We start from the raw sequence: 24,959 nt of genomic DNA, 5'->3' as shown, positions 1-24,959 counted from the left end.
GGGATTGTAGTCAGCGAACGGTAGGGGGAGGAAGCCAGAGTCAGAGACGGGTAGTGGGGTCAGGAAAGCGTAGACGGTTGCAGTTAGAATTAGGAGAGGGCTGAAATCTACAGGATCAGAAAAGGGTGGCGAGTTCAGAGAATATGCAAGGGGAGTGAAATTCAAATAAATTTGTGGAGATGAGGAGTAGCCGTGGGAGACCAGCGGTGGGTCGGGACAGCTAGTGCGGAGCAGGTTGTGTAGGGAGTTAAGAACTACGGTCAGGGAAGGGTAGGGGTGGAGCTGTGGTCAGCGAATTGTGGGGTTTGGACCTGGGCTCAGGAAAAGTTCGAAGTTTAGAGATGTCAGGGATACTAAGATAGGAAGATGGTGGGGGAGGCTCATAAAAGTTTCTGGAGACGAGGGTTTGGGAGGCATAGGAAACCAATGTAGGATGGGGAGTAAATAAAATGAGTAGTACCTAGCAGCAGAATGACAGATCTCAGGAAAAGGGTCGGGGCAAGCGAGCTTATTATATTTCTAAATACGAAAGTCGTGTAACCAGAATTATCCACAAAATCCCTTCTAGTCTGGACAAACAGGAGAAAATCTGCAGATGCAGTATATCCAACGCAAAACACACAAGACGCTGGAGGAATGCAGCGGGCCAGACAGCAGCTAGGGAAAAGAGTAAACACTTTCGGGCCGAGACTTTTCATCTGGGCTAGAGAGAAAGATGAGAAGTCACAGTAAGAACTGTTACTGTCGACTGTTCAGCAACCTTCGCTAAGCTTAACACACAGGCTATCTGTAATAATCGAACATTGTACATTTCTTTGGGGTGAAGTGTTTTTCAGGGAGTTTTCCTCTCCCTTTAAACGCTGCTTGTCATTTTGGGCTTTGCCAAATGTGCACAGACCGCAGAGGGGTAGCTGCTATGGTTCGGTTATTCAATAGAACACAAAAAGAAGCAGCACAGAACACACAAACTGCGAGCAAACTTCCCTCAACTTCACGTTCAGTCTTTAAAGGATCATTATTCACTGCACGCACCCTTTCTTTTAGTTATCACATCATCAATAAAGGTAATTTCCTTCGCCCCAACAGGTAAATCGGAGTGGGGGGGGGGGAGTCAGAAGCACTCCATCTAATCCGCGCTGCCCCCAGTGGGGGCGGGGAATCTTCAAACAGTGCAAATTACAATTTCTACTTTATACTCATCTCACATTTATTATGTATGCTTACGGAACACAGCATTTCCGTTCTCGCCTTGAATCGTCAGAAATTCCTGATTCGACTCTCGTACCTACCAGATTCCAGACTCTCGTACCTACCAGATTCCACTCCCTTACCTACTGGATTCCAGACGCCCACTGTGTGGAACTTTACGCACGCCGGATGAACAAAGAATATGGATCAAGCGACCCGGACACAGACCTCGGTGGTAGCCGGTCGCAGTCTGTGGTAGTAGTCAGAGGAGTCGGAAGAATTTTGGCAAAACAAAGCCTGTGAATGCTGGACGACAAATGAGCAGTTAGACTGCAACCAGCAGGGATGAAGTGCACTGAGCTGCAGAGGTAGGAGGGTGACCAACGCCGGGAGTATGCTGAGCAGATTTACACTGCCCTTGAACAACAACCGGCAATACAGTGCGCAACGGAGACAGGATTTTACGCAACCACCTCTAAAACAACAATTCAGTCACGTTTATTTAGAAAACAATCAGTTTATTAACATTAACATATTTTACCCGCACAACATGGGATGCTGATCAATAATTTTACTCGGCAATATTTTAAATACGTACAATGCAGAACGATACGAATTAAACTTGTTTCATCACTGAAATATCTGTTAAATATAATAAAAACACAGTCGGAAGATGCTGCCTTGACAGAGATTGTGGAACATGCAACAGTGATATCGCCCCTCGAATTCCAATTCACGCAGGTTGTGGGAAACGAGGGGACCCGTGCCTGTATAGCAACCTCATATAAATACATCAAGAAAAATTGTAAAATACGGGACGTATAAGTAAAAAAATACAATTTGAGAGAAAAAACTATTCGAAGCCATTTAGAAAGAATCATTGAACTTTAATAAATACGGAATTAATTACCATTGTGTTCGTTATTGTTCGATACAACAACTCACATGAACTGTTAAAGCTGATGGATCCCTGAAGACATTCCCACACATGTGACAAGTTTCAACACGAGAGTGAGATTTCTGCTGGTGAACATAAGCAAAGCTCTTCCCACATTCGGAACATTTATACAGCCTCTCTCCGGTGTGGGTTCGCTGGTGTAGGTGGAGAGTCCCTGCCTGTTTGAAACTCTTCCCACATTCGGAACATTTATACGTCCTCTCTCCGGTGTGGGTCCGCTGGTGTCGGTGGAAGCTCTCCGCCCGTGTGAAACGCTTACCACAGACCGGACATTCATGCTGTCTCTCCTTTTTGCCAGCTTGAGGGTAATCTGACTTGGCAAATGTTCTCTTTCTATCGGATAGTGTGAATGGATCCTGCCTACTTTTCGACACTGGACTCTGACCATCTTGATTTACTTTAGAGGACGATGGTTCTCCAGTTGATGTTGGTCTGAACGCTGCAGCGTGTCGTCTAAAAATGCCGTTTAAGGAAATCTGTTGTGGTAAATGCAATGTTGCACTGAGGGCAAGGATAACAGTCACTCTGGGTCACTTGATGTAATACTGGAGAGAAAAAAAACACAAAATATCACTTTCAGCAAAATATACAACAGTGGATTTGAACGTGAGATCTGTAATTGCTTCATCATTACTGAGATGCCCTGAGACATTAATTCTAAGACTGTGGGGGGGGGGGCGGGGTGGAGGGGACAAATTTATGAAACTCTGCAGGATTTCCATAAGTAATCATGGATGATGGATTCTATCTCTGATCTCCTTCATGCATTAATCTTTAACAATTCCTCTAGCCTCTGTAGGGTAAAATGGGTAACAGAGAAGCAAAATGTACATGTCAGATAAAATCACAAGCTGGGAATTGCTGAGGTCCACAGCAGGGCAAGGGAACTGACTACCTCTGTCAAAATTCTCATAGGTTCGAGACTGGCTACGTCCACACTATGCCGGATAATTTTGAAAACTAAGCTTTTTTCTCTTGACCCTCCGTCCAGACTAAAGCGGTGTTTTCATCCCTGGAAAACGGAGATTTTCAGAAACGGTCTCCAGAGTGAATAAATCTGAAAACGCCTAACATCCGTTGTAATGTATACGGGGTAAATGGAGAGATTTAAAACGCCGTCCTGACAGCACCACAACAACAATACTTTTTCTGCTTCTGCTTGGTACCGCGCAAACACTGCCGGACAGCTGTTATACCATGCAGTGGTGTGAATGGCATGAGAGTTAAATTGTAAAGTGAGCTTTTTTGACTATTTAAAAACGCTGTCATGACGTGCCGGAACAGATGGCCGCAGAGCAGCATTTCGTTGTTTTCTTAAACGCGATCCCCCCCATAACCTAACAATTTCAGAACAGACGGCAACGGGACTGAAGCCAAAAGAGTTAGAAATGTACTCACCAAATACTTTGACCCATTGCTTACTGAATAAATAAGTATACTCACTTTGCCCTGTTTTCTGTCCTTGCTTGTATGAAGGTGGTTTACCTATTCATGCAGGTACTTCTCTGACAATAGATGTGTAACAGCCTAACGTAACATTGTATGGAAACACAAGATAACACTGATGTAGACATAGTCTTAGTCATAGTCATACTTTATTGATCCCGGGGGAAATTGGTTTTCGTTACAGTTGCACCATAAATAATTAAATAGTAATAAAACCATAAATAATTAAATAGTAATATGTAAATTATGCCAGGAAATAAGTCCAGGACCAGCCTATTGGCTCAGAGTGTCTGACCCTCCAAGGGAGGAGTTGTAAAGTTTGATGGCCACAGGCAGGAATGACTTCCTATGACGCTTTGTGTTGCATCTCCGTGGAATGAGTCTCTGGCTGAATGTACTCCTGTGCCCAACCAGTACATTATGTAGTGGATGGGAGACATTGTCCAAGAAGGCATGCAACTTGACAGCATCCTCTTTTCAGACACCACCGTGAGAGAGTCCAGTTCCATCCCCACAACATCACTGGCCTTACGAATGAGTTTGTTGATTCTGTTGGTGTCTGCTACCCTCAGCCTGCTGCCCCAGCACACAACAGCAAATATGATCGCACTGGCCACCACAGACTCGTAGAACATCCTCAGCATCGTCCGGCAGATGTTAAAGTACCTCAGTCTCCGCAGGAAATAGAGACGGCTCTGACCATTCTTGTAGACAGCCTCAGTGTTCTTTGACCAGTCCAGTTCATTGTCAATTCGTATCCCCAGGTATTTGTAATCCTCCACCATGTCCACACTGACCCCCTGGATGGAAACAGGGGTCACCGGTACCTTAGCTCTCCTCAGGTCTACCACCAGCTCCTTAGTCTTTTTCACATTAAGCTGCAGATAATTCTGCTCACAACATGTAACTAAGTTTCCTACCGTGGCCCTGCACTCAGCCTCATCTCCCTTGCTGATGCATCCAACTATGGCAGAGTCATCCAAAAACTTCTGAAGATGACAAGACTCTGTGCAGTAGTTGAAGTCTGAGGTGTAAATGGTGAAGAGAAAGGAAGACAAAGACAGTCCCCTGTGGAGCCCCAGTGCTGCTGATCACTCTGTCGGACACACAGGTTTGCAAGCACATGTACTGTGGTCTGCCAGTCAGGTAATCAAGAATCCATGACACCAGGAAAGCATCCACCTGCATTGCTCTCAGCTTCTCCCCCAGCAGAGCAGGGCGGATGGTGGTGAACGCACTGGAGAAGTCAAAAAATATGACCCTCACAGTGCTCACTGGCTTGTCCAGGTGGGCATAGACACGGTTCAGCAGGTAGATGATGGCATCCTCAACTCCTAGTCGGGGCTGGTAGGCGAACTGGAGGGTATCTAAGTGTGGCCTAATCATAGGCCGGAGCAGCTCCAGAACAAGTCACTCCAAGGTCTTCATGATGTGGGAGGTCAATGCCACCGGTCTGTAGTCATTGAGGCCGCTGGGGTGCAGCGTGTTCGGCACAGGGATGAGGCAGGATGTCTTCCACAGTACAGGAACCCTCCGGAGCCTCAGGATCAGGTTGAATACATGGCGAAGTATTCCACATAGCTGAGGGGCACAGGCTTTGAGCACCCTGGTACTGACAGCACCCAGTCCTGCAGCCTTACTTGGGTTGAGACGTTTCAGCTGTCTTCTCACCTGTTCAGCTGTGAAGCCCACCGTGGTGGTTTCGTGTGGGGAAGGGGTATAGTCATGAGAGCAGGGTGGGGGACTGTGAAGAGGGGTAGGAGGGGAGAGTGAAATATGTGTTGGTTGGGGGCTGACAACAGATGACTCATGTGGGGGATGGGCAGGGGCCACAATGTCAAATCTGTTAAAGAACAGGTTAAGTTCATTGGCCCTCTCCACACTGCCTTCAGCTCCTCTGTTGCTAGTTTGCCGGAACCCAGTGATGATCCTCATCCCACTCCAGACCTCTCTCATGTTGTTCTGCTGAAGTTTCCACTCAAGCTTCCTCCTGTACCTGTCTTTAGCCTCCCTGATCCTGGCTTTCAGGTCCCTCTGTATTGCCCTCAGCTCCTCCCTATTTCCACCTCTAAACGCCCTCTTTTTAGAGTTCAGGATGTCCTTAATGTCCTTTGTCACCCACGGCTTGTTATTTGAATAACAAAGGACAGTTCTTGTCGGAACATTGCAGTCCGCACAGAAGTTGATGTATTCAGTGATGCACTCTGTGAGCCCATCAATATCCTCTCCATGTGGCTCACAGAGTGCCTGCCAGTCTGTCACCTCAAAACAACCCTGGAGCGCCTCATAAGCCTCCTCTGACCATTTCCTCACTGTCCTCGAGGTTGCAGGTTTACTCTTCACCAGAGGCACGTAGCAGGGTTTTAGATGCACCAGGTTGTGATCTGACCTTCCCAATGGGGGGAGGGGAGAGGAGCTGTATGCATCCTTAACGTTAGCATGCATCAAATCCAGAGTCCTCTCCCCTCTGGTTGTACAGCTCACATCTGCGTGAAGTTGGGCAGTGTTCTAGCCATGGTAATATGGTTGAAGTCACCCGAGATGGTAATGAGGGCACTCGGGTGCTGGGTTTGTAATCTGGCTATGACGGTGTAAATGATGTTACACGCCGACGTCGGGTTGGCAGAGGGAGGGATGTACACAACAACCACAATTGTTGCGAGATTTCCCTTGGCAAATAATATGGCCGGAGTCCAACAGCAAAAAGTTCAATATCCGGGCTACAAACACGTTCCTTGATCGTAATATGACCAGGATTGCACCATCTGTTGTTTACCAGAACAGCAAGACCCCCTCCTTTACGCTTACCGCTCTCAGTGCAATTCCGATCAGCCCGAACGGTCTGGAAGCCCTCTATGGAAACGTTTTGATCGGCTATGTCCTCGTGCAGCCACATTTCAGTAAAACACATAACACTGCTCTCCCGAAATGTTCTCTGGCTCCTGACAAGCGCCGTCAACTCGTCCGTTTTATTACCCAGCGATCTCACATTGCCCATGATGAGAGAGGGGAGACACGGCTTCTAACTTCTCTTCTCCATAAGCCTCTGTTGTCTCGACCCGGTCCTCTTCCCTCGCCTTTTTGATCCCCCTCTGCATCCTCTGTGAGTTTTCCTCCAGATTTCAGCCTGGGGGTCCGCCGCTCTGTTCGCTAAACCGGCCGGCATAAGTACAATCAACTGGTCCCTGGAATAAACAATGCGACAATATTGCTGCCACGCTAATGAGACGTGGCCGAATGTAACTATTTCCAGCGCTAAAAACCCAAATAAAACTCTCTCCACCAGCATGTTAGAGAGGGGGCAGCTTCAATGTGTAACCGTGAAATAAAAATACAATAACCTAAGTTTATAAAGTAAGAAAAGTAAGAAAACTAGACGGAGCGACTGTAACAGGCGGCATGCACGACCGGCGCATGCGTACAAATGCATGTTTTATATATTTAACAAGGTGCCTTATTAATGCAACAGAGTTAGACAGTTTTTCAATGTTCATCGTCAGCTGGGTCAGACTGTCCGTGAACTCCCTGTCGGTTGCCTCCATACGCTCCAGTATTTGTTTTTTTTTTCAGTTTTAAGTCCTCCTGCGCGAGAGCTAAGAATATTTCCTTTGAAGTTTTTCTACTCTGTAACTGGACAAACGCGCACGAATTATACTGTTTCCTCTTCGCTTGTTTTCTCTGTGTCCTGCGCATGCCCAGTAGAGGAGATTCGCCCAAATATCCGTGTTCGTGTGGACAGAGATATTTTGAAAACACTTAGTGTGGATGCCTGTCGTTTTTACTCAAACCGGCGTTTTCAAAATTATCCGGCGTAGTGAGGACGTAGCCTGAGATGGTCCAGCTCTTTTTTTTAAATAAATCAATGCATCCACAAAACATACACACTGTTGACATCCATGATATCATTCACTACAATTCTGTGTGCTTTAACTTCTGTCAAATATCTCATCTGCATGACTATTGCTGCGTTGTTTTTGATAGTGTTATAGGTTCCACTTAAAACACACATAATGTATTTACAGTAAACATATTGTTTTCCTGGAGTTTGTTAAACTGATCAGAATGCTCACGTTTTGCTTCCTGATTTGACATCCACACGGAGGTCCATGTGATTCCCAGCTCCTTGGCATAATCATCACCGTACCAGACCAGTAACTCACAGTGAGCAGGAACTGGCTTACACGTCCTGTAGTAAATGTTTCCACAGTGCTGAAAGGCAATAAGGTTCGGTTCCTCCTCCTTTCTGGCACAGTTCACAAACCTGGAAAACAAGAAGTAAATATGAAATGAAAAACTTAAAATTGTGAAGTGAACACAGAATGCGAGGTCTACTGGCAGAGTCTAATGAATGAGAGAAGTCTCCAGTTCTGGCTCAAATTCAAAAATGAAATATGGAAGACTCTTTCTCAGGAATCGGTCAAGCAGTCTTTCGTCTGAAACTTTAACAAATTCCCTACTAGAAATGTGGACTAGCCTCCTCAATCTTCCCAGAACCTCCTCTTTTTATTTTAGGGTTCCAGCATCTACAGTTTGTTTTAGATTTTTATGTCAAGTTCTAGTTGAATTCTCATTCAACCATACATGAATCTAACCAAAACAAAACAATGTTCCTCTGGGGACAAGTTACAAAACATCTTCCCAACAGCACACTTCAAAAAGCACACGTTTATGATTCAACTTCAAATCTGATGTCTAGATAAAGAAATCTCACACAACTTAGATGCAGAATATACTGACTGTGATATTAACAGGAGGGTAAAAACCAACAGGAGTGAGGAAGCGTGATGTGAAGTGGGTTAATACTTTCCTTAGACTTGCTGTGACTCCAACAGATCTTAGAATCTATGCCTGACATTAAACTGTGGTTTCAGTATCCCAGTCAGATTGAAACATGGCAGGCTGATTATTTTCAACACATGAAATTCTGCAGACGTGAGGAATCCAGAGAAACATGCACAAAATATTGGCGAATCAGCAGGCCAGGCAACATCAATGGAAGTGAATAAATAGTCACTATTTCAGACCAAGACCCTTCTTATAGACAGAAAAGGAAAGGGAAAAGCAACAGAATAAAAAGGTGGGGTATCTAAAGGAGGATAGATAGAGAGTGATAGGTGACATTCGGTGGGCATGAACGATAAAGGGCTGGAAAGGAAGGAACCTGATGGGAGAGGTGATAGAGAGAAGAGCTAAGAGGCCAGAGTAGGAAATAGAAGAGGGGATGGAGAGGATTTTTTTAACCATAAGAAGAAATAAATATTGATACCGTCACATTAGAGACTACCCCGTAGTACAACAGGAGTCCATGGACCGACATTTCGGAGCAGAAATGCGAATTGGAATCAGAGTTAAAATGTTGATGGATCAAGTGTTGGCACTTGACAAAGTAGTCCCACAATTTACAATGGGTCTTCCAAACATAGAGGGGGTCACCTTGGGAGCACAGGACACAAGAGACGACTCCAGTAGATACGTGGGTGACGTGTTGCCTCACCCAGAAGGACTGTTTGGGGCCCAGAATGTAGGCGAGGAAGGAGGTGAATGGGCAGGTATAGTAATTTGGCCAGCTTGCAGGGGTAAGTGCCAGGAGAGCTTACTGGGGAGGGACAAATGGTTGTGGAAAGCAGAGACACGGAGATGTTAAATACATTCTTTTTGTCTGTCCAGGTTTGTGTGCACAGCTTTGCTGGAGGAGAATCAGTGGGTGTTGCTGTCTGCCACTCGCTGTCACTGGGATCTTTCAGTTAAGTGACCCGTGGCATTCCTTGCTTTAGTTACAGCCAATTTTCCTCAGTTGCCAACTTCCAGCTGCATTTCTTTGTGCAAAGATCCACACTCAGTACATGAAGTCACATGCAACATTTTGCACAGTAACATTTATTGCATCTGCATGTTGTTGACATTAAACAACCTGATTTTCTCAACAGAATGAGATTTGATCTCACACATTGTATAAAATTGAGGTTTGAGCAGATGTGAGGTGGGGGAATGGCATTACACAGTGGTTGTTCAAACAGTTTGCTTCTTAACCTTGCATCGATCTTGAGTGTAACCTGCATTAGTAAGTGAGAGCATTTCTATATTGGGTCCTGTTTCCAATTCAGGTACACTTTGACCTGTGGTGCAGGAGCGATTCCAGATCACTCTGTTGCCCAGATTTTCTGAAGGTTCGCAGGACCATCTGCTTCAATATCAGGTAGGGAATGCATCTCTGACTCAAAACATTAACTCTGTTCAACGTTCCAGCATCTGCTTGTTTTTAAACTTTTTAATCATTCCATTGGTGATATCGTGGAGAGGGTTCCAGGGATTTAGGCCTCATTGAGGAATTTCAAGTGAAACATTCCAAAACTGGATGGTGTGCATCTCGGAGCAGTCCCAGTGTTCCCTGCTCCTTTTTCCATTTGTTGGTGGAATCCATGGATTTGGGAGGTGGAGTTGATGTGGACAGTCTGAGTAACTGCACTAAAGTTTGTAAATTATGCACTCTGAGGCTACTTTATGCATGTGGTGGAGGAACTGAATTATTTTGTGACTGGTGGGCACCCAACAAGTGGTCCACTTTCACCTGGCGGATGTCAGGCTCTTTCACATTCTGGAGCTGCACTGATTTTGGCAATCGGAGCAAAATTCATTGTACAAGAGAGATCTGCAGATGCTGGAAACCAAGTAACACACAAATTGCTGGAGGAACTCAGCAGGCCAGGCTGCATCTATGGGAAAAAAAACTACAGTTGACATTTCAGGCCAAGACCCTTCATCAGGACTGGGGAAAAAAAAGATGAGTATGAGTAAGAAAATGGGAGGAGGGGAGGAAGAACCACAGGGTGATAAGTGCAATGGGAGGTGGGAGAGAGGTGAAGTAAGGAGCTGGGAAGTAGATTAGTGAAAGAGATAGAGGGTTGGATAGGAGGTAGTCTAATAGGAGAGGGAAGAAGTCCATGGAAGAAGGAGAAGGCAGAGGAGTACCTGAAGGAAATACTTGGCAGGTCAGGTGAGAGAGGGAAATGGGAATGGGGACTGGTGAACGAGAGTGTGGAAGGGGGTGGACATTACCGGAAGTTGGAGAAATCTGTTCATGCAATCAGGTTGGAGGTTACTCAGACAGAATATAAGGTGTGGCTCCTCCAACCTGCATGTGGCATCAGCATGACAGTAGAGGAGTCCATGGACTGACGTGTCGGAATGGATAGTGGAATTAAAATGGGTAGACACTGGGAGATCCCGCTTTTTCTGGCGGGCGGAGCGTAGGTAGTTGGTGAAGCGGTCTCCCAATCTGCATAACGTCTACCGACTCCATCTTCCTCTCACCCCACTTTCCCTGAATACCCCAATCTGCCCCTGTCCTCTGACAGTACCAACCCCCTTCCTCCCTCTGATTGCAGCTCTTATCCGTGCCAGGTCTTCACCATCCTCTTCACTATCCTCTTCCCCATCCTCTTCCCCTCTCTGAGAGAGAGAATTCTGTCCTCAGTAAGACTTCACCTTTGTACCCCTGCACCCACACCTCAGGGAGTTCCACGCCCACCATGATGCGGAGTTCTTCCATTGCCTCTGTCTCCGGGCCTACTTGTTTGGTATTGACTCTCCACCCCACACCGATGACCCTTTCTCCTGTCTTCAACCCTCCTCCTCTTCCAGGACACCGACCGTGGTCTTCTGCCTGCTGTGGATCCTTTCATTGTAATCTTGTGAAGGGACATCAACTGTCTCGACTTCACCACTCCTCTTTCCAATTCCAACTTCACTCTTTCTGAACGCACTACTCCCTACTCTCTCTGTGCTGATCCTAGCCTCACTATTAATCCCGCAGATAAAAGGTGTGCTATATGATTGATAGGTTTGTGGCCTAAGGTAGAAGGAGATGAGTTAAACAGCTCTCATTACATGCACACGCAGTTCAACTCTTTCAGTGATGATGCAGAAAGTTTGAAGTTAATAAGTCATCTCCCTCTACCTTAGGCCACGAACTTATCGATCACCCCTGCTGTGGACACTTTCTGGAGGTCCAAGATCCATATGCTCCACGACCACTGGCCTAAGTGTGTAAATGTGGGAGGGGACTATGTTGAAAAACAAATGTGCTAGGTTTTCTAAAACTGACTCCTTCTACCTTAGGCCATGAACTTATGAATCACCCCTCATGTATCGACATACCTCAACCCAGTCTTATCCCTCCGGTTCAGCCTTCCCACTTATACCTGTGATGCTTCACAAACTCTTGATCTTTTCCATAATTTCAAGTTCCCTGGCCCCAAGCATCTTATATTCACTGTGGGTGTCCGGTCCCTATACACCTCCACTCACCCACCAGGAAGGCCTCAAAGCTCACCATTTTTATCTGGACACCAGACCCAACCAGTTGTCCTTCACCCCCACTCTCCTCCATCTGGCAGAACTTGTCCTCACTCTTAATAATTACTCCTTCAGCTCCTCGCACTTCGTTCAGACTAAAGGTGTAACCATGGGCACTCACATGGGTCCCAGCTATGCCTGCCATTTTGTGGCTATGTGAACAGACTATGTTCCAAACCCATGCTCATATCGATCATCAACCTTTCCTTTGCTACATTGACGACTTCATGGTGCTGATTCCTGCACCAATGTGGAACTCGTCAACTTCATCAACTTTGTCTCCAACTTCCATGCTGTACTGAAATTTACCTGGTCCATTTCCAATACCTCCCTCCCCCGGCTCTTTAGGGACAGCTTTTCGACCGATGTCCATTATAAACCCAGTGATTCTCACAGCTACCTGGGCTATACCTCTTCCCAACCTGTTACTTGTAAAAATGCCATCACCTTTTCTGAATTCCTCCTTCTCCACCCCATCTGCTCTCAAGAAGAGGCTTTTCATTCTAGAGAACAGGAGATGTCCTCCTCCTTCAAAGAAACAGGCTTCCCTTCTTCCACCATCAACTATGCCCTCAACCGTATGTCTTCCATTCATGCATGTCTACCCTCACCCCATCCTCCTGCCACCCTATTAGAGATAGTATTCCTCTTGTCCTCACCTACCACCCCACCAGCATCTGCGTCCAGCACACAATTCTCCGTAACTTCTACCATGTCCAACAGGATCTCACCACCAAGCACACCTTTTTGTCCCACGATCCCACTTTCTGCTTTCCGCAGGGATCGCTCCCTATGTGACTCCCTTGTCCATTCAACCCTCCCCACTGATCTCCCTCCTGGCACTTAGTCTTGCAAGCGGAACAAATGCTGCACCTGCCCCTACACCTCCTCCCTCACTACCATTCAGAGCTCCAAACAGTCCTTCCAGGTGAGGTGACAATTCACCTGTGAGTCTTTTGAGGTTATATACTATATCTGGTGCTCCCAGTGCGGTACCTGTATCTCACTGAGACCAGACTTAGTATGGGAGACTACTTTGCTAAGCACCTAAGCTCCATCTGCCAGAAAAAGTGTGATCTCTCAGTGGCCATCCATTTTAATTCCACTTCCCATTCCCATTCTGACATGTCAGTCCATGGTCTCCTCTACTCTGGTTGGATTTCCTGAGTTTCCAATAATGCCCCCCATTGGTCCTTCACCATTCCCCATTCTCATTTCCCTCTCTCAACTTATCTCCTTTCCTGCCTATCACCTCCCTCTGCTCCTCCCTATTTTCTTTCTTCCATGGCCTTCTGTCCTCATTTATTTACTAAACTGTTGTCTTCCATCTAAATTGGAAGAATTGAAGATTCGTTGCAGCTGTTCATGGTAGTGAAAGTAGTCATATAACGTAAAAGGCATACAGTTATAAACTAGTTCCCATGTTCTCATGAACAAATTTTCACTAGGTTTGCTGAATCATAAAATACAGTTCCACATGCAATGTAGGTTTCAAGTCTACATAACCTCCTTCCCTTTGTATTCTTTACTTTGGCTAATGAGGGCAAATATTCAAAATTTTTTAGCATCCTATCTACCTGTGTTGCCACCCTGAGGCATCTCTGAATCTGTATATCAATGTCCTTCTCTTCCTCAGTGCTTCCTAACCCTAACATTCATTGTATCCTATCTTCATCAGACCTTCCAAAGTGCATCTCCTTGTATTTATCAGATTAACATCTATTTGCCATTGTTGCTAGAGTTATGTATTAATGAGGTCTCTTTCTCACATTGACCAGTTAACATTGATAGAGGTTTCCCAGGCATGTGAAACTCACCCCACATTTATAAAATATCTGCTTACTGGTATGGAGAAAGATGTCCTGATTTTATAAATACCCTCTGGTGAGGCATTGAATGGCCCACGTTCATAATGACACACCTGAGGCGAGGATTGTTCTCCTAATTATTGTCAACATGATTCAGGGTGTCTGATATACCTTTTGAGATATTTCAGGGAGCTAGGTAGAAAGTTGAAAAAGAAAGGACCTCCACGGTAGCAATCTCTGGATTGCTGCCTGTGCAACACACCAGTGAGTGTAAGAATAGGATCATTTGGCAGGTGAATATGTGGCTGAGGAACTGGTGCAGGGGTGAGTTCCTCTGGTTCAGATATATGGGTCATTAGAAATTCTTATGGGAAAGTATGACTTGTACAAAAGGGATGGGTTAGACCAGAACGAAAAGGGGTCCAATGTTTTTGTGAGCAAGGTTGGTAGAGTTGTCCGGTAGTGTTTAAACTAATTTGGCAATGGGCTGGGTGTCAAAGTGATAGTGCTGAGGATGAGGTAGTAGTTTACAAAGGTAAGGTGCAAAGAGACTTCTAGCAAGCAGAGGCTGATGATAGGGCAGAATTGCAGTCAACAGGATGAATTGCAATATAAAAGGTCGACATAATCAACAAGTGTGAATACCATACGGAAGGTGTTATATCTGAATGTGCACTCTATGCAGTATGCAGAATAAGGTAGATAAATGTGTAGCACAGTGACAAATTGGTATGTATGATGTTGTAGGCATCACTGAATCATGGCTGAAATAAGATTATAAATGGGAGCTTAACATCCAAGGATACATATTGTATCAAAAGGACAGTCAGTCAGGTAAATAGGGTGGGTGACTCTGTTGGTTAAAAATTAAATCATATCATTAGAAAGAGATGATATAGGGTCGGAAGGAGTTGAATCATTGTGGGTAGAGCTAAGGAACTGAAAGGGTGAAAAGACCCTGATGGGAATTTCTGTATATACAGACCCCTAAAGAGTAGTAAGGGTGTGGTCTAAAATTACAATGGGAGATAGAAAATGCATGCTAAGAGGACAATGTTACAATAGTCATGGAGAATTTCAATATGTAAGTAGATTGTGAAAATCAGGTTGGTGCAGGATCCGAAGAGGGGGAATTTCTAGAAGGCCTCTGAGATGGCTTTTTGGAGTAGTTCATGGTTGAGACCACTAGGGGATCAGCTATTCTGGATTGCATGCTGTGCAATCAACCGGTATTGAGTTTAAGGGGAAAAGATCCATTGGGGCAAGTGATCATAATATCAACGAATTCACCCTGAAATTTAAGAGAAGCTAAAGTCAGATGGATCAATATTACAGTGGAGTAAAGGGAATTTACGATGCATGGAAGAGAAGTTGGCCAAAATTGACTGGGGGGAAAAACATTGGCAGGGATGATGGCAGAGCAGCAGTGGTTGAAATTACTGAATGAGTTCGGAAAGCACAGGTAAGGCCAGTGATGTTGAGGGGATGGAACTGGACTCTCTCACGGTGGTGTCTGAAAAGAGGATGCTGTCTAAGTTGCGTGCCATTTTGGACAATGTCTCCCATCCACTACATAATGTACTGGTTGGGCACAGGAGTACATTCAGCCAGAGACTCATTCCACGGAGATGCAACACAAAGCGTCATAGGAAGTCATTCCTGCCTGTAGCCATCAAACTTTTCAACTCCTCCCTTGGAGGGTCACACTGGCGTAATTTACATATTACTATTTAACTGTTTATTGTTTTATTACTATTTATTATTTATGGGTGCAACTGTAATGAAAACCAATTTCCCCCGGGATCAATAAAGTATGACTATGACTATATGAGGGGTGGTTGATAAGTTCGTGGCCTAAGGTAGAAGGAGTCAATTTTAGAGAACCTAGCACATTTATTTTTCAACATAGTCCCCTCCTACATTTACATACTTAGTCCAGCAGCCGTGGAGCGTACAGATCCCTTGTTTGTAGAAGTCAGCGTCTTGGATCTCCTGAAAGTGGTCCACAGCATGGGTGATTGATAAGTTCATGCCCTCAGTTCGAAGGAGATGAGTTATTAACTTCAAACTTTCTGCATAATCACTCAAAGAGTTGAACTGCACATGCATGTAATGAGAGCTGGACAACTCACCTCCGTCTCTCTTAGGCCACAAACTAATCAATCACCCCTGTTGTGGACCACTTTCTGGAGATCCAAGATACCGACTTCTGCAAAGACGGGATCCATACTGAAGAGTGGAACAAAATTTGCAAAAATGTCAAAACAATGTCAAGAGACCTGAGGGTCCGCCTTATTCAGTTTAAGATTCGACACCATTTTTGTTGGACTCCAGCAAGGTTACATAGATTAGGGTTGAAAAATACCCCTGATTGCTGGTGCTGTGAGGCAGATAAAGGGCACTTAGTACATGCGCTCTGGTCCTGTCCCAGAATTCAAGAATTTTGGATTATGTTACATAAGTATATTGGTGAAGTTTCAGGTATTCAACTCCCTTTCTGCCCCAGGCTTTTTGTCTTGGGAGACACACTTGGGTTACTTGGGGATAAGCACTCTGAAAATTGGATCCAGACAAGTATAATGGGAGGAATACGAATTATACTTAGAGATTGGAGGAACTTGAGAGGACCATCATTTTAGGAGTCGGCCACAGAAATGCCAAAGTGGCAGCTTTTGAACGCATGTCTTAGAAACAGTTTGATAGATTGGACGTCTATACACAAAAATGGGGCAAATATTCAGGTTTCCTGGGGTGGAAATCGTGGTGAATGTGTGCTGATGCATATTGCTGAATGGCAGTGTTTTATGTTATGAGAGATCTAAAGAGACACAGATGGTTATGATATTGATATTTATTTCTGCCATGTTTGTTTTTTATTTTATGGATAATTTTATGTTTTGTAAGCTATGATTTACATAATTTCAACACTGACTCAACGGTTCGGGGGAAAATTTCTAAAAGAATTCAATAAAATTTAATCATTTAAAAAAAAAGGATTCGTATGCTCCACGACCACTGGATTGTGTGTAAATGTAAGAGGGGACTATGTTGAAAAATAAATGTGCTAGGTTTTCTAAAATTGACTCCTTCTACCTTAGGCCATGAACTTATCAATCACCTCTGGTATACTGTACATACCAAAGAGGAAGAAGTACTCAAAAAGGCAAGAGAACACAACAATGGCTCACAAGAGAGTCAAAGCCAACATAAAAGCCGAAGAGATGGCATATAATGGAATAAAAATTAGTGGGTATTTAGGTTATTGGGAAGTTTTTAAAAACCAACAGAAGGCAACTAAAAAGTCATTAAGAAGGAAAAGATAGAATACGAAAGTAAGCCAGCCAGTAGTATTGAAGAGGATACCAAAAGTTTCTTCAGATATATAAAGTGTAAAATAGAGATAAGAATAGATTTTGGACCATTGAAAAATTATGTTCAAGAGGTAGTATGAAGGACAAGATAATGCTGGACAAACTAGGCATTGTGCATCAGTCTTCATTGTGGAAGACATCAGCAGTTCGGTGGAAGTTCCAGAGTGTCAGGGGGCAGAAGTGTTAAAGTTGCTATTACAATGAAATAATAGTTAGCTGACATGTGCATATTCACAAGCGCAACTGCTGTACCTACTGCACTGCCAAATCCGTGGTGTGACACTTTAACCTCAGGCTTCATTCAGGGCCAGTAGACTGATTTCGGACGAATCCAAAAGTCTTATCAAACCCCAAATCACCTGAATCATCATGAAGTGACTTCAACACAATTCTCCGAAGCTTCTCAGACAAAACCAACTGGGAACACCAAGGCCTGTCTGGAGGAGACGTGATCCTGTATAGAACCTGGTTTGTTCCATTCTCTCATCAGTAGGGATATGGTAGGATGTTGCGTCTTTTGAACTTGGGCCATTTCCCCTTCTACAGCAGCTGACCAAATGGTTCCTATACGAGGGTCATCTCAGTGAGCTGTTGCCACTTCCACAGGACTCAAGGGAGACGTATTTAGAACAGTAAAGTTGCAGTAAACTTGTGGAATGGCACAACCAGAAGCTCCCAAATGATTGACAGCCTTTTACTGCCGTTGCCTTTCCTCTGATTTCCCCATGGCAAGAAACTGGCATTTTATTTAACTCCAAAGGCAGGAATGCTCTCCCACTCTCCATCCATTTCTGCGCACCCCACCCCCCCGCAATCAAACGTAGGGACAATGTGTCTGCATCAATGTTCCGGCTACCCGGCTGGTACTTCAGGTTGAAGACAAAGGCAGACAATGTCTTCAACCAGTCGTGGCCTGTGGCATCCAGTTTTACTGATACCAGGATATACAGTGGCATGCAAAAGTACTGACCATGGAAGGTGCCCAAACCTTTGCTTTGGACCCTTTTCCTTGTTTGTTGTTTTGAAACTGTAAAAGATGGAAATGCTGAAACCAGCTCGGAGTTTTCACCACCCACTGAGGGACCCATTGGACGTTTCATATCAGGCTCCTTTGCCCTCATTCCGCAGAACCGAGTGCAACTTGTCTTTCAAGTCTCCGCCCTCAGCTGTGAGAAATGTGTCTTCAAATTCCTCACACTTGCCTACAGTCCCCCCTTCTCCAGGTGACCCTGCCTCTCCAGGTGCCCCAAACATACCAGACAGGTCTACTCGCGTCACGTCCTTGCTAATATAGATGAACACAACATCCTTACTGGCCAATTGATCACTGGCAATTTCCTGACGGCAAGATGTAACACTTCTTGTACATTGATTGTACACTGCATGCAATTTTAATGAAGGTGTATTTGTGAATGCCAATGTAATCAAACAGTTATTAAAGAAGAAAGAAAAAAAGAAATAAATAAAAGGGTCATTTACAATTAAAACAGTCAGATGTGTATAATTTTGGACCACAGATCTTCCAAAAGCTGGAATGTGCCATTTTTCTCAGGGCGCCAATCGATCACCAGTAGAACTTTCCATCTTGAATTCTCAACCAGGCACTATCCAACCAAAGTGGTGCTGCTGGGCTTCACAGAGCCAGAAAGCTAGATTCACTTCCAACCTCGGACCCTGTTTTTGTGGAGTTGGCACATCCTCCATGTGCCCATGTGGATTTCCTCTGGGTGCCCCAGGTTGCTTCAACACCGATGATTGTGTAGTTTGTCGTTAACCGGCATCTTAGGCTACTTTTTGACAGGGGCGAGTGTAGCCGAGGGTGAGGTGTTGAAGCATCCCCTGGTATTTAGGTGAGTGGTAGAACTACAGGAAGTCGATGGGAATATGATGGTGTATTTATTATATAAGATTACTGTAAGATTAGTGGAACTGTTTTGTTGATGTTTGGTGTGCACTGAATAGGGCAAAGAAGCTGCTTCTGTTCTGCATTTCATTATGACACTAGTCAGCACCACCCTCCCGAACCATCATGCCCCACCATTCCAGGACTGAGAAGCTCCTGAAGTACTCCACAGTCAGCTCATCCAAACCCAGAGGCTTGTCTCTCGATAGCTTGTGGAGGGCACCAGACAATGTGTGTTTCTGTATTTTTCCCATTATGGGCAGAAGAGTTTCTGATATGTTCGGGAATGTCCTTCCAAGTAAATTAATATTACTGAAACGAATGCAAATGTGAAACAAAAATTTGAAACTAAGTAGTTTTTGATCATGAACATTACAATACTGTATGTCACTCGTCAACATCCACGAGAAAGAGTTTTCTCAAATTTGAAACAACCTCCAGTACCTCTAGTTGTTTATTTTTGTAATATTTATCAACCATTTTAAATGAGTGAGAGAGACAAGTCCAACAGGCTCCTCTCTAAAGTAACACACAAAATGCTGGAGGAACTTAGCAGGTCCAGCAGCAACTACGGAAAAGAATAAACAGTCAACATTTTGGGCTGAGACCCTTCTTCAGGACTGAGAGGGAAGGGGTGAGATGCCTGAATTAAAAGTGGGGGAGGAGAAAGAGGCTACCTGGAAGGTGATAGGTGAAGCCAGATGGGTGGGACAGGTCAACGGCAGAAGAAAGAATCTGATAGGAGGGCAGAATGGACAATAGTGGGAAGGGGAGGGGACCCAGGGCAGGTGACAAGAAGTAAATGGGTAATGGAGGAGAGGTGGACTATTTTCAATTCTCCAGGAGGAGAAATCGATATTCATGCCATCAGGTTGAAGGGTACCCAGACAGAATATAAGGTGTTGCCCCTCCACCCTGGATCCACTGGTAGGAACAGGGATGGGAATCGTAATTAAAATGTTTGGCCACTGGGAAGTCCCGCTTGTGGCAGATGGTGCAGAGGTTCTCGACGAAGCAGTCCCTCAATTACTGATGGGTCTCACCAATGTAGAGGATGCACCAGACACAACAGATGACCCCAGCAGATTTGCAGGTGAAGTATACTTAATTTATACTTCATACTTTATTATTGCCAAACATTTGATACCAGAGTGTACAATCATCACAGCAATATCTGATTCTGTGCTTTGCAGTCCTTGGAGTACAAATCGGTAGTAAATATTAAAAATGCAAATTATAAATCATAAATAGAAAATAGAAAAGGGAAAGTAAGGTAGTGCAAAAAAAACCGAGAGGCAGGTCCGGATATTTGGAGGGTATGGCCCAGATCTGGGTCAGGATCCGTTCAGCTGTCTTATCACAGTTGGAAAGAAGCTGTTCCCAAATCTGGTTGTACGATTCTTCAAGCTCCTGAGTCTTCTCCCGGAGGTAAGAGGGACGAAAAGTGTGTATGCTGGGTGGGTCGTGTCCTTGATTATCCTGTCAGCACTGCTCTGACAGCGTGCGGTGTAAAGTGAGTCCAAGGACGAAAGATTGGTTTGTGTGATGTGCTGGGCTACGTTCATGAACTTCTGCAGCTTCTTCTGGTCTTGGACAGGACAACTTCCATACCAGGTTGACTTCCATACCAAGTATTGACCAACCTGAAGGATTGTTTGGGGCCCTGAATGCAGGTGAGGGAGGAGGTGTAGGGGCAGGTGTAGCACTTGGGCCGTTTGTATAGATAAATGCCTGGAGGGAGATTAGTGGAGATGGACGAATGGACAAGGGAATCATGGAGGGAGTGACCCCTGCGGAAAGGGGAGGGAGGTATCGAAGGTAAAGATATATTTAGTGGTGGCATTCCTTGGGGATGACGGAAGTTGCAGAGGATAGTGTTCGATGTGGAGGCTGATGGGGTAGCAGGTAAGGACAAGAGGAACTCTATCACTATTACAATGGTGGGAAGTGGTGAGTGCACATGCATGGGAAATGGAGGAGATGTGATTACAGGAAGCATCAATAGTAGAAGGAGGGAAACTCCGTACTTTGAAGAAAGAGGACATCTCAGATGTCCTGGAATGGAAAGTTGCATCCTGCAAACGGATATTTTGGAGGTGAGGAAATTGAGAGGGGAACAGCATTTTTACAGGAGATATGCTGGGAAGAGGTATAGTTGAGATAACTGCAAATCAGTAGAAATATAAAAGGTGTCGGTTGATAGTTTATCTACAGAGAGACGAACTCTGGAGAGAGAGGGAGGTGTCAGAGATGGCTGAAGTTGATTTAGGGCAGGATGGAAGTTAGAGTTAGAACTAATGAAATTGACAAGCTCAGCATGAGGGCATGAAGAAGAGCCAATGCAGTCCTCACTAGAGTATCTCCACCCTGCAGAGGTTGTTTGATCAGCTTCTGAACCAACCTGCACAACTTCAATCACACAATGATCCCATTTTAGTTCCATTCACTAAATGGAACTTATTAGCATTAGACAGGAAATTGTTAAGGTTGATTGAAACAGGAAACAGCCTCTCCCAATCAACCTTTACATATTCCTGTCCAATTCCACCAAAACTGGTGGACAGGACAGTGAAGGAAATGTCTGCCGTGCTTCCCTTCATCAGTCATAGGAGTCAGTTCTTTCAACCCAACTCATCCATGCACACTGTGTAGCCCCAGAGTGAAGTCCCATCTGCCTGTGTTTGTCACATAGCCCTCTAAACCCTTCCTATTCATGTAATTAAATCAAGATGGATTTTAAATGTTGCTAATAAACTATTATTTTTGTTTGCTTATACCAAAAATACACACCCTATGCATGAAGAAGCTGTCCTGATGTCCTTTGTAGATCTCTCACCCGATGTTTAATTTATGTTCTCTTTCAAACACCTCCCAACAGGAAACAGAAGGTTCACTCTGTCCAGACCCCACATGCTCTTCTGCCCCTATAAGATCCCCCTCAATCTTCTACATTGCAGGAACTAACGTAGTAAACAATGCAGCTTCTCCCTATAACCCAGGCCCCACCTCCAATCTAGCTAACAGCCGAGTAAATCTTTTCTGTACTCTTTCTAGACTGATAATATCTTTCAGTTAACAGTGCGATCAAAACCATACACAATACTTTGTGCAACCTCACTGGCATCTTATATAAATGCAACATCATTCCCATCTCCTGTACTCAGTGCAGTTTCTGTTGATGGCCAGTATACCCAACACCCTCATCACCATTCTATCTAGCTATGACACACTTCCAGTGAACTATGGACATGAAATCTTAACTCCTTCTGTACCATAACATTCCCCACGGTTCTACCATTCAGTGTTATAGGCTTAATCCTGAATTGATTCCCAACATATGCAATACCTTACATTTATCAGAAGTGAAAGCCATTTTCCAGTCCTCAGGCCACAAACCTAACCGAACAATATCTTCCGATAATTTCAAAGCCTTCCACACTGTCTACATCACCATCTACTTTAGTAGCATTTGTAAACTTGCTAACTATACCTTGTAAATTTACAGGCAAATTTTTTGTATAAATTAGACACAAAGGTGCTAACACTGACCACCATGGGATACCACTAGACAGCTGTCCATCGCCAGAAACAACCTTCACGACCACATTGTGCTTCCTAACAGAGAGCCAATTATGAATCCACTCTGCTAATTCTACTTGATCCCGGTAATCTAACCTTCCAGATGAGCCACCAATGGTCCCTTGTTAAAGGCATGGAGGAGGAGCTTAGGGGAATGATGGTGCCTAACAGTGACTCCTTTGCCGGCATCTTCGGAAACAGCTCTATTTCTGTCTATAATATCTCTATTTTTTCCTTTCAGGGTTCTTCTGAAGACCTGGAGTGACACACAGACTTCAGCTCTTTGCGGAAATGGGACCCGTTCTCGGGGTCTCACGACTGGCCCCTTTTTAATATGCCAAGGACGCGGCCTAGAAGATTAGTGCACCTTCAGGGTTCCGGGATTTTGTGGCTCTGGAGGCGGGCAGACTCGAGGTCAGTACCATGCAGGAAAGTGGTGTGTCGTGGGAGATGGAAGATTGAAAGCAGCAAGCTGGCTGTTGGCTGTGTGCCCAGAGACCCAAGTTCTTTGGGCACAGAGCTCAGAAAAAGCGACACAACAGACTTTTAGCATTGTAAATCAGCAAGTTGTTTGTTATGTCTCCCCTGTCGCTGTGAAATGGGGACACCCCTTTTTCACTTATGAGGGAGAGAGAGAGCCAGTGGTATGTTGAATTATTAGGTGAATGAGTAGTGTTTGGGGTACTGCGGGTCTGTGTCTTTATTGATGCTTTGCTGAACACTTGAGTGTTCGGTGGGGGGGGCAAAGATGCTTTTTGCTTGTGGGGGAGGGGTGGGGTCATTGCTTTGCTGCTGCTAATGCGTGGGTGGGAGGAGCTGGGGGGGACTTTGGGGTTTTAACAATTAACTGTCATTCATTCTTTGGTGCACTGCTCTGTTTTTGTATATGTTTGAGAAGAAAAAGAATTTCAGGATGTATACTGTATACATTCTCTGACATTAAATATACCTTTGAAAATCCATACCAACAACATCCGTCTCCTGCTCGCATTTATCCTCTTGGTTATTTCTCTATAGCTACGTTAATATTAATAGAATTATGGTCATGTTGCTCACAGGGATATACTTTTTTCCTTGGGGTACTATACATACGGAAGACCCTGTACTGTCTCTCTTTTCACCTTAACTCTCCTGAAGACCATCCAATTCTCTGCAATTCTGGTGGGACTTCACTTGGATGATTGTGCACAGGTCTGCTTTGCAAGTGATAAGAGATGTAACTATTCCAGAAAGGCTGAAGATTCATGGGGATGTTACTGAGGCTGGAGGGCAGGAGTTAAAAGGAGAATCTCGAAAGACAATGGTTCTCCTCCCAGGGCATAGGAGGGATTACTGGATGATTTTATAGAAGCGTATTGAAATCATAAGAGGACTAGATAAGGCAAATGGTCAGTCTTTCCCATTGCAGGGGAGTCCAAAACAAGATAATATATTTTTATAGTGATAGGTGAATGATTTAAAGTGAACTTATGAAGAGGAGGAGAAGATGGCGGCATGACGCAGCGTGCAGCGGCCACTCTGGTGATGAATATCTGTTATCTCTCAAGTAGGGTGCCATGCACAATTCTGATTTGATGGAGACAGACGTGAGAGGGCGGAGGAACATCTGGTGAAACTTCTGAAATGCCTGTTTCGCTGCTGCTGCTGCTGTGTGATCCTGAATCTCGGGAGGGGAAGGCCCCAAGTCCTCGGCTTTGCTTGTTGCTCGGCGGCCGGGGCGCAGTTGAAATGCTCGGCAGAGATGGTGCTCAGTGCTCGGTGTCGGAGGGCTGGTTGGAGACTCAGAGTTTTCGGACGGACTCAGAGTCGGCTGTGGTCGGGTGCTTCCAGGGTGCTGCATCAGCAAGTTTGTGGCACCGGAGGTTCATGACAGGGAGAGTTTTTCCCTTCTACCGTCTGAGTGAGATGATGGGCTATTGGGACTTTGAGACTTTTTTGTACATTGCCCATGGTCTGCTCTTTATCAAATTATGGTATTGCTTTGCACTGCTGTAACTATATGTTATAATAATGTGGTTTTTGTCAGTTTTAGTCTTGGTCTGTCCTGCGTTTCTGTGATATCATACTGGAGGAACATTGTATCATTTCTTCATGCATGCATTTCTAAATGACAATAAACGACGACTGAGTGTCCTCATAATCTAATTTAATCTAATCTATACTTATTATCAAACACAGAAGTTGGGCCATAGGGCATGTTTCCCTCCTGCCTATCCATGACTCTATAGGACAATTGTAGCAGTGTTGATGGTCAAAGGAAGAGAGGTCAAAATGGGAGTAGGAGAGAGAAGTTATCCTTAGTGAGTTACCTCTGACTGGGTGTAGCTGCAGGTATAATAGATTTGCAGGTG

The 24,959-nt window shown here is 44.7% G+C and overlaps 1 protein-coding gene across 1 annotated transcript in view; it reads right to left on the bottom strand.

Annotated features, from left to right (window-relative positions):
• Window positions 1-24,959, bottom strand: part of LOC140202063 (uncharacterized) — a 381,219-nt gene that overhangs the window by 47,511 nt on the left and 308,749 nt on the right. The window contains 2 exon segments of the mRNA XM_072266920.1: window positions 1,332-1,438; window positions 2,134-2,380. Coding sequence (XP_072123021.1) covers window positions 1,332-1,438; window positions 2,134-2,380 — 354 coding nt within the window.

The sequence above is a fragment of the Mobula birostris genome, chromosome 8 (assembly GCF_030028105.1).
Source record: "Mobula birostris isolate sMobBir1 chromosome 8, sMobBir1.hap1, whole genome shotgun sequence".
Lineage (NCBI taxonomy): Eukaryota > Metazoa > Chordata > Chondrichthyes > Myliobatiformes > Myliobatidae > Mobula > Mobula birostris.
The sequence above is the reverse complement of the archived record's forward strand: the minus strand, read 5'-3'. Positions and strand labels throughout refer to the sequence as shown.